The 10,053-nt window shown below is 60.5% G+C and overlaps 1 protein-coding gene across 8 annotated transcripts in view; it reads right to left on the bottom strand.

Moving 5' to 3' along the window:
* Nucleotides 1-479: 479 nt before the first annotated feature.
* CROCC (ciliary rootlet coiled-coil, rootletin) overlaps nucleotides 480-10,053 on the bottom strand; it is a 48,589-nt gene continuing 39,015 nt past the window's right edge. For 6 of the 8 annotated variants that reach the window (XM_057551214.1, XM_057551185.1, XM_057551207.1 and 3 more), the window contains 10 exons: nucleotides 7,559-7,728; nucleotides 7,329-7,449; nucleotides 6,867-7,030; nucleotides 5,202-5,417; nucleotides 4,324-4,548; nucleotides 3,745-3,894; nucleotides 3,221-3,421; nucleotides 2,883-3,014; nucleotides 1,966-2,142; nucleotides 480-1,128 (listed from right to left, as the gene is read on the bottom strand). In XM_057551214.1, the coding sequence (XP_057407197.1) occupies nucleotides 1,042-1,128; nucleotides 1,966-2,142; nucleotides 2,883-3,014; nucleotides 3,221-3,421; nucleotides 3,745-3,894; nucleotides 4,324-4,548; nucleotides 5,202-5,417; nucleotides 6,867-7,030; nucleotides 7,329-7,449; nucleotides 7,559-7,728 (1,643 nt within the window). In that variant the 3' untranslated portion in view covers nucleotides 480-1,041. Of the gene's footprint in view, nucleotides 1,129-1,965; nucleotides 2,143-2,882; nucleotides 3,015-3,220; nucleotides 3,422-3,744; nucleotides 3,895-4,323; nucleotides 4,549-5,201; nucleotides 5,418-6,866; nucleotides 7,031-7,328; nucleotides 7,450-7,558; nucleotides 7,729-10,053 lie in introns of those variants that run through there. The other 2 variants (XM_057551202.1, XM_057551233.1) reach the window with 2 other exon arrangements.

Genomic DNA, 10,053 nt, shown 5'->3' with positions numbered 1-10,053 from the left:
GTTCCCATTTTACAGAGGAGCAAACTGAGGCTCTGACAGGTTAAGCAGCTTTGCCCAGGATCACCCAGCGGAGCCAAGGCAAGACCCCACGTCCACTCCCAGGCCTGCACTTGTTTACCACACCGCCTGGAATGCCTGTTACTGTCCAGAGGGCAGGCCCTGTCCTGAGGAGGAGCCAGAGAAAAGGGCAGAAAGCTTCAGCTGGAAAGAGTCGAGCTGCACAGGTCGGGTCCCATCCCAAACCTCAACAGCTCCATCTGTTAAACGGGGTGGGTGGCCCAGGACCCTGGAGGCCTCCCCATCCCGGCATCCTGTGAGGTTGGTGAGTTCCTTACCTTTCGTCACAGGCCTTTCAAAAGCTGCCCCCATCTCCCTGAGCACCCACTAGGGGACCCCATTCCTCGGGCCCCAGGGCCCTCCTGTCCCCCCTCCTGTCTCCCAGGTGGCGAAGGCACATTAATAGTAAAGGGACACATCTGTACAAACCATTTTTTTTTTAAATGGGGTCGTCTTGTTACAAAAAACACAACAGTTCTGAACAGCTAACATTGTAAAAAGGTATAAAAATACAGGGACTCTGAACTCTGAGGAATTTCCTGACAAATACTCTGAACTAAGGCAAAGAGGTCTCTGGGAAGCCAGAGAAGGTCCCCTGCCCCAGGCCTGGACATCCCTTCTCTTTCCCGTGAACCTGTGCTCCAGGGTCGGCCAGAGACAAGGGGGGGTCTCTCCAACCCCTGGCTTTGGCTCAGCCACTCAGGGAGGACCTCAAACTGGTCCTGGGGGACCTCATACGGGCTCATCCTGGGGGAGAGGGGCTGGACTGAGGGGGGAGCCCACAGAGGGTGGTTGGCTCTGACGAGGCTGGGAGGGCGTGGCCGGGCCTGGCCTGGTGCCGGAGTCCCCCCTCCCCTGGCACTGCCACCCCTGCTCCTCCTCACCCCCAGCTGAACTCTGGGGGTGGACTGTGCTAAGAGTCCCCCGTCCCCTGTGCCGCCCCCACCACGGGGCTGCTCTCCAGGATGCCAGCCAGCAAGGTGCTCACTTCTCTGGGGGGCCGGAGGAGGGGGAGAAAGAAGCTGAGCCCCTTCGAAGCTCCTGCTGCAACTGTCCCTTCAGTGTGGACACCTGGAGAAGAAAGAGGAGGTAGGGCCAGCCCAGGACCCCAGCCTGGTTTCAGAGAAAGCGGGGCGGCGGGGGTGGGGTGTGACTGATGGAAGGACACCAGAAAGGACCCGGTGCTGCCTGTTTCAGAAAAACCAGGTGTCATTAAGAGCCAGGGTATTTCCTCCCCGTCTCATTTTGCTCCATGGAGCAGTGGGGTGTCTCCGGACTGCTCGGCCTCTCTTTGGGGGCCACCCATCCCCACTCTCACCACTAGGCCAGGCCTGGCGCTAGCTGGACTCCAGGGGTGGACCTGTGACCCAGGCCTGGCCTTCCAAAGCAGCCTTGCCCTGCAGACATGATCAGGGCAGAGATGGTCACGAGGGGGCCTGCGATCTCAGCTGGCCAATGAGGATCATCCTTGGGACTTTTGCTGTTGCTCTCGGGGAAGAGGGCCTCTCTCTCCTCTGGGATCATGGGTTGTTAGGATAACCAGAGGCTGGAGCTGCTGAGGCCACCTGTGCCACCCAGGGAGACGGCCTGCCCGGGCATGGAGCTGTGGCAAGGGGAATGAGTTCCAATGACATCACTTGAGCCCCTGTGTCCAGCCATGGCTGATACCAGCATAGATCCACCCGGACCATTTCAGTTATGGGTGCCATTGACCGCTTATACCCAAGAGGTTACTACCAGCCCTCTCCCTGCTGTCACTTCTTCCTCTCCCTCGCCCCCTCCTCCTCCTCCTCCTCCTCCCCCTTCCCCCAGCTCCACACTTCCGTCCTGGCGCAGCCTCCTGAATGGGGAGTCCTGCTGATGCTGCCACCCCCTGGGGAAGGGCCAGAGCCCACCAGGCCTGAGTACCTGCTCCTCCAGGCCACGCACCCGCTGCCGGTGGGCCCGCTCCCGCGCCTCCAGGGTGCGCTCCGTCTGCACCTGGGCGCTGCGCAGGCGTGCCACTTCCTGCTGCAGCTCCAGCTGCTGCTCATCCGCCTCCAGCCGCGCTGGGCTGTGGTTCTGCTCCAGCGCTGCCACCTGGGCCTGCAGGAGGGACCACGGGTCAGGCCTCTGGCCGTGTGTGTGTGTGTGTGTGTGTGTGTGCGCGCACGCACACATGTGTGTGAAAGGGTGTCAGGCACCTCCCTGGGGTGGGAGCCTGAGGGCCCCTTGGGGCAAAGCAGGGGATGTAGGAGAGACCCTTGTTTTTCTCCCACCCCCCCCAGCCCTCCTGGCCTGCAAATCCTGGGTCAGGGTACTTAGTGACCCGCCCTCAGGCACACAAACACACACACAGACATATTCAAACACAGAGACAAGCCCATATGTGTATACAGATATAGATAGATAAGATAGATAGAAGCAAGCATGTAAAAACCTGTGTTCACACGGATGCATGCATATGTGCAAAAGCCCAATACTCTTACATACATCTACATACAAGAAGAGACCTGTACACAAAGATACAGATATAATATATCCCTAATACTTAGATATGCCACATCCATGCACAAGATTTGTGCTACATGTGCAGGAATACTCTCACATACACTCATAGCTCTTCACGTCCACAACCAATGTGAGCACACAGGCGCGTGTGCTGACAGGTCTCTTTCCTCTCCACTCTGGGGAGGACCCCTCCCTCTGGGACCTGGCTCTGGGCCGCCCCTCCAAGGCTCTGGGCCACCCCTCCAAGGCTCTGGGCTCGTGGACTGTGGGGGTGGAGTTGGGTCCAGGGCTGGGGAGAGAAAGCGTGTCCAGGGCTGGGTGGGCAGGGGCTAGACCTCCAGCAGCTGGATCTGCCTCTGGGCTTCGGCCAGCTCCAGCTCAGCCCCCGTGAGCGTGCGGTCCAGGCGGCCCTTCTCTGCGCTCAGCCGCACCGTATCCTCGTGACTGCGAAGCTTCTCCCGTTCCACCTAGGTGGGGAGAGCGGGAGGGGATCAGGGTGCCTGGGGAAGGAGGGAGGTCCCAGGAAGTGGGAGCAGCTCAGAAAGGGGTGTTGGGTTACAGGTAGCAGGGCCGGGGGGACTTGCGGCCCCCACACCCTGGGGACACGCAGCTGGGACCAACCAGGGCTGGGACCCAGAGGAAGTGAAGGGAGGACCCTAGGGACACAGCCCACCTTGTCCAGCATCCTCTTGAGGGCCACCCGGTCCTTCTCCAGCCGCAGGGCTGAGCGCTCCACCTCCCGCTTCTCGGCCTCCAGCTGAGCCACGGCGCGCTGCAGGCTCCCCAGGCGCTCCTGCAGCAGCCGCCGCTCATCCTGCAGCTTCTGGACCGTCTGCAGGGCCGCAGCCTCACCTTCTTGCCGTTGCCGCAGCGCCTGCAGCAGAAGCCAGCGAGTCCCTAATCCCTCTGGGCCTCAGGGTGTGCATCGGAAGCTTGGAGATGATGATGCCAGCCTGCCAGGCCCACTTGCTAGGCAAGGCTATTATGAGGCCCACATCAGGGAATGGTCACCTGAGGCCAGACAGTTCTGTCTGGGCCTCAGTTTCTCCATCTGTATAATGGGGATATGGACTGAGTGAACCATGCTTCCTCACAGGAGGCTGGGCCTAGGTTTGGGATAAGGTGGAGATAGGTGAGAAGGTCCCGACGCCGAGGGCCTCACGGTCCTGGGGACAGAAGGGCCCGCCAGGCCCTCACCTCCTGCAGCTGTTTCAGCTGGCCCTCGGCCTCCGCCCGCTGCAGCTCCAGGTCCGCTAGGTCGCCCCGCATGGTCTGCACCTGCTCGCCCAGGGAGCTGCTCTGCTTCCTTGCCTCGGATAACGCCTGCCGCGTGGCCTCCAGCCGTTCCTGCAGGACAAGGGCTGATGGTGCCAGGCCGTCCTGGGAGCCCTGAGGCAAAGGGCTCCTCTCTACTCGGTACCTCCGGGCCAGGTTCACAGCCCCTTAAACAGGTAGTCCTCTCACCTGGAGAGTAAGCCAGACAGCAGGCCTGGCCCACAGCCTAGCCACTGACCTGCACAAGGTGGGGAAGCCCTCAGACCCCAGCTCTTCCCTTAGCCTGCCCCTGGGTCCTGCAGCCTGTGCTAGTAGGCTTGATCCCACCTCCCCCCAGAGCCTCCCCTCACTGGCTGATGCTCTTACTGGGCCCACCCCTCCCTCAAAGGCAGCTCTTATCGACCGTCCCAGGGGTCAGCTCTCCACCAGGGCCCCCAAGCTTGCCTTTGTAGGCTAACTCTCACCGGGCCCGCCCGAAGCCAGACCCTGGAACCCCCATACTTGGAGCACTTGGCGGTCATGTTCACAGGCAGTCAGGGCCTTCTGCATGTGCAGGTTCTTGTCCTGGGTGCTGGTGAGGCTGGCGCTGCTTTGGGTCAGAGCCTCCATCAGGCCCTGCACCTTGTCCCGCAGGACCCCCTCGCTCTCCTCCACCTTGGCCAGGGCCCCACTCAGCCGCTCGACCGTCAGCTGCAGAGTCCCCGCCTTCACCTCACTGTCTGCCACCTGGTGGGAAGACAGACAGGATGGTCCAGGTGTGCCTAACCCAAGCCCCTGCCACCTCTCTCTAGGCCTTTCTCACTGATACTCACTGTTCCCATGCGTTCCCACTGGCTCAGGTGACTACAACCTGGGCCCGGTCGCACCGCCAGTTAACTACCCTCACACAGAGTGCCATCAACCTGGCTGTCCCAGACCCCCTGGTCTTCCGCCTGTTCTCATTCCCCTTTCCTCCCTGTTATGGAGAAGAAAGGGTAACCATCACAACCCTGACATTTTCTGTGTTCTTGACTTAGGCGGGTGACAGTGTAGGGCTAGCAGAGCTACTGAACATTCCAGTTAGAGCTAAGCTTCCCGGTGGCCAAGGCAAAAAAAGAAAATGAGTGAAATCTATGTCTCTAACTGGTCGCACATGCCTCCTTTGAGTGCAGACTCCGTCAACAAACAGTCCTGAATTGTCATTTTGGCCCTGCCTCGTATTAGCTATGTGATCTTGGGCAATGACGTCACCTCCGTGAGCTTCCATCCACCCATCCGTGAAATGGGGTGATGATAATACCTGCCTCGCAGGGTAGTTGGGAGGATCAAACAGAGTCCCCATAACGCACTTGGCACAGGGCAGGCAGAAGAGGGGCCTGAGGTCGGGGGAGGGGACCCACCTGCCTCTGCAGGGAGTCTACCCGCTCCTGGAGGGCCTGGGCCTGGGCCTCCCGGTCGCTCCGGCCCAGGCGGCTGCGCTGCAGCTCCCCCTCGAGCGAGCGCCGCTGCAGCTCCAGCTTGACGCTGCGGCTCTCGGAGGCATCCAGCACCTCCTTCAGACGCCGCTTGTCGCTCTCCAGCTTCACCTCGTTGGCCTTCATCTTGCTGATCTTCTCCTGTGGGTGGGGCAGGGCTCAGGCCCCAGCTGTGCAGCCCACCCCACACCTCCCACATCCCTCAGGACCCTTAGGAGAAAGTGGGGAGCAGCCTGGAAGTGGTCACAGACACCACTTGCTGTGTGACCCAGGGCCAGCCCCTGACCCTCTTGGGGCCTCAGTCTCCCCACATGTTCACAGGGTGACTTGAGGATCCCAGAGCACTTTCCAATTTTGCCTAAGTCTCACAGGCTGTGTGATCCAGGCTTATCCCTCCGTCCCTGCTCTCTGGCCCTATTTCACCTCTGTGTGGTCAGGGGACTGGATTGGTCCAGGGACGCCACAACCTGGGTGTTTACAGAGCCCCAGGGTGGTGAGGGTGGAAGGTGTAAAAATGCAGATTCCAGGGCTTCCCTGCTCTGCTGCATTGCTCTCCAGAGGCAGGCCCAGAGCTGCATGTGGGACCTGAGCTGAGTTGGGCAGGAGCCCTGGGCCCTGCCGGGTTTTAGGGGATGATACTCCTCCCTTCCCCATGCGGGGTCAGCTGGTGAAGGAGACCTGGGGAGTGGGGATAGGGCAGGAAGACAGACAGGGCAGGGGTCCTTCTCTTCCTGTCACCATCCTAGAGACAGGGAGGGGCAAGGGGGTGTTATTACAACAGCGCCCAGGCCTGCCCCGCTTCCACCCTGCTCAGAGCCCCAACCCTGCCATGTCTGGGCCCAGCAGCCCCACTCTGGCTCCTGCCCAGCTTTGTTCCTGGCCTCCTCCCGCGGCCCCTGCGGCTGGGCCCAAGGCCAGAGCCGGAGCCGCAGACACAACAATCCAGCTCAAGCTCGGCCTGGAGCCAGAGGCCTGGGGTGGGCTGTGGGGACAGGCATGGAGGGCCAGAGGAGGAAAGGGGAGGGGGGGGGAATCTGTGGCTGCAAGAAGGGTTCAAGGCTTCGGCGGCCTAGACCGTCACCACCAGGGCCTGTGCTTCCTGCCCCAGACACACACACACACACACACACACACACACACACACGTATATACAGATGTCTCCCAAACACACATAAAACCCCCAGAACACCACTGGCGTGGCTATACAGAGATGAAGGAAACAGGTCCCCTGAGCACTGTCTGTGTTAAGAGTGCACGTGCATCATCTCTGGGAGAGAGTTACCGTTCTCCCCCTTTTACAGATGAGGAAAGCGAGAATCATGCAGCAGGGCAAGAACCTGAACCCAGGTCCTGTGAGCTTCAAAAGCCCAGGCTCTTTCTTCTGCAGCCTAATGACCTCATATGGAACAAGATGATGAAATTTGAATGTGCTTTTGGAGGAAGTCACAGGCTGGTCACGTCAGTGGGTGCTGACAGACCCAGGCAGACAGAACAGAGATGCGCACAGGAGGACTTACAGACGTCCATTCAGGCGCACACAGATCCCCGCACCCCGCCGCCCTCTCCCACGGGCCCTCAGCTCCTGCCTACCTGGCTGGCCCGGAGCTCGCTCTCGGTGGCCTGCAGGCCCCTCTCCAGGGCAGCCACCTGGTCCAGCACAGCCCGGCGCTCCCGCTCGCTGTGCCGCGCGCTCTCCTCCTGCAGCGCCAGCTCAGCCTGGGCCCCGCTCAGCCGCCCGTCCACGCTGCGCCGGGCTGCGGCCCCCGCCCAGCCCCGTCAGGCCCGTCAGGCCCGTCAGGCACACAGCCTGAGACCTGAATCAGGCTCGCCCTCCACCCACTGCAGGGCTTGCCTCTCTGAGCCCTTGGGGGATCCATGGGTCTGGACACAGGGTGAGGCTGACCAGGGAGGGGCCCCCAGAGGAGACAGCCCGCTCAGGCCACGGTGGCCAGGGCAGGGATGCAGGAGTGGCTCAGGCCAAGCCCACAGCCTCCCACCTCAGCTGCTAAGAGCACAAGAGAGCAAAGCAAGGACCCCGAGGGCTAGACTCACCCTCCTCACTCTCAGCCACCGCCTTCTGCAGCTGCCTTGCCCGTGAGGTCGCACCGTCCCTCTCGGCCTCCACCTCAGCCAGCTGGCGACTCAGGGTACTTGTCTGGGCCCGAAGCTCATCCTGCAACCCCAATGTCGGGGGGAAGGGAAGACCTGCTTTGATGACCTGCAGCCCCTCACAGGGCCCTGGGCCAGGGGCTCCCCCTGCAGCCACTCACGCCCCACCTCACCCGTTCTCTCTGGGCGCTCCGCAGCTCCTGCAGGAACTCCCGGAGGGCCCCCCGCACTGCTTCCAGGTCCAGGTCTGGAGATGCCGGGGAGGTGGCAGGTCCTGGGGATGGTGGCTGGGACCCAGGGCTGCGTTCCAAGGGCTTGGGGCTGCTGAGCCCTTCCCCACTTCCTAGAGAAGGAGACATGCTCGGGGATGCAGGAGCCACTGGCCTCTCCTGCCTGGTTGGTGCCTGCAGGCTCCCAGTGCATCTCTCCCATCCCTGCTGAGCCCGGCAGCCCAGTGAGCTCCCCACAGCACAAACTGGGTCCCCTCAGCCTCTTGCTTAACCCTTGACCAGCCCTCCCAACCCTCAGAACCAAGCCCAGCTTCCTTGCCATCACCTGTCGCTCACCCCCGCCAGCATCACCCTCTCCCTTGACAAGCTGGCCACTTCACATCACCCACAGCTCCCATGTTCTAGAACATTCCCTCTTACAAAGGCACCAGGGCCTTTGTACCTGCTGTTGCCTTCTCTCTCAGTGGCTTCTCTTTGCCTGGCCCATTCCTTTAGGCCTACGTGTAAAGAACACCCCTCAGGGGCTTCCCTGGTGGTGCAGTGGTTAAGAACCCGCCTGCCAATGCAGGGGACACGGGTTCGGGCCCTGGTCTGGGAAGATCCCACATGCCGTGGAGCAACTAAGCCCGTGCGCCGCAACTACTGCGCCTGCGCTCTAGAGCCCGCGAGCCACAACTACTGAAGCCCGTGTGCCACAACTACTGAAGCCCGCGCGCCTAGAGCCCACGCTCCACAACGAGAAGCCACCGCAATGAGAAGCCCGTGCACTGCAACAAAGAGTAGCCCCCGCTCGCCGCAACTAGAGAAAACCCACGTGCAGCAGCGAAGACCCAATGCAGCCAAAAATTAAATAAATGAATAAATAAATAAATTTATTAAAAAAAAAAAAAAAGAACACTTCTCAGAGGCCTCCCTGACCCCAGGCTGGGTTGGGGTGAGCTCATCCCACCCTCAAGGGGGTCCGATGTCTGCCTCTCCCACCCAGACCACAAGTGCATGAGGGCTGCATCCCCTGGGCCCAGTCCAAGGGTGGACACTCCATCCCCTCAACACCTCCCTGTAACGAGCACTTACTATGTGCCAGGCACTGGGCCAATGCTTTCCCTACATCATCTCGTTTCATCCTCACAGTAATTCTCTGAGAGGTAAGGATCAACTTCCCCCCTTCACAGGCTGGGCAGGCTCAGAGCAGTTAAGTGATTTGCTTGGTCTCAAAGCTTGGAAGATCCAGAGCTGGGATTTGAACCCAGGTGCCCCTATTTCCCAGCAGAAAAATTTGAACTGTGCTTGGGAGATGAAGGGCAATGACGAGGTGGGAGGGGACAGGGCGGACAGAGATGGGACAGCACCTGGAGGTCAATAATGAGAACTGCAGGACGGGGGTCGGCTTTAGCAGTGACACCCAACCTGCCCCACGGCTCCATCAGCACCCAAAGGACCCAGAGCGGGACGTCTATCCACTGCCTCCCTACCCTCAGAGTGAAGCCGGTACCCTCGTGGCGGCCTGCAAGGACCGCTTGAGCAGGTCTGGTGTCCCACGGCCTCACGTGCCACACCTCTCCACCTTGTTCGCTACACTCCAGAAGCGCTGCGGCCCTTGCTGTTCACAGGACAGGGGACTGCCACTCAGGACTTCTCCACTTGCCTTCAGTCTCTTCTCCCACCCTTCCCTTCCCCACCTCCTCCTCAGCAGGGCTCTCCCTGCCTCCCACAGGGACACCTTAGCCCCCATCCTGGCCTTAGCTTCAAAAACAATTTTACTGGGGCTTCCCTGGTGGCGCAGTGGTTGAAAATCCACCTGCCAATGCAGGGGACACGGGTTCGAGCCCTGGTCTGGGAAGATCCCACATGCCGCAGAGCAACGAAGCCTGTGCACCACAACTACTGAGCCTGCGTTCTAGAGTCCGTGCGCCACAACTACTGAGCCCGTGCGCCACAACAACTGGAGCCTGTGCTCCACAGCAAGAGAAGCCACCACAATGAGAAGCCGGCGCACTGCAACAAAGAGTAGCCCCTGCTCGCCGCAACTAGAGAAAGTCCGCACGCTGCAATGAAGACCCAACGCAGCCAAAAATAAATAAATTTATTTTAAAAAAAAAATTTGGGGCTTCCCTGGTGGTGCAGTGGTTGAGAATCTGCCTGCTAATGCAGGGGACACGGGTTCGAGCCCTGGTCTGGGAAGATCCCACATGCCACGGAGCAGCTGGGCCCGTGAGCCACAACTACTGAGCCTGCGCGTCTGGAGCCTGTGCCCCGCAACGGGAGGGGCCGCGATAGTGAAAGGCCCGCGCACCGCGATGAAGAGCGGTCCCCGCACCGCGATGAAGAGTGGCCCCCACTTGCCGCAACTAGAGAAAGCCCTCGCACGAACCGAAGACCCAACACAGCCAAAAATAAATAAATAAATAAATAAAGTAGCTATAAAAAAAAAATTTTAC

This window comes from Balaenoptera acutorostrata, chromosome 1 (genome assembly GCF_949987535.1).
Source record: "Balaenoptera acutorostrata chromosome 1, mBalAcu1.1, whole genome shotgun sequence".
Taxonomy (NCBI): Eukaryota; Metazoa; Chordata; class Mammalia; order Artiodactyla; family Balaenopteridae; genus Balaenoptera; species Balaenoptera acutorostrata.
Note: the sequence above shows the minus strand (reverse complement) of the source record. Positions and strands in the feature narration are given on the sequence as shown.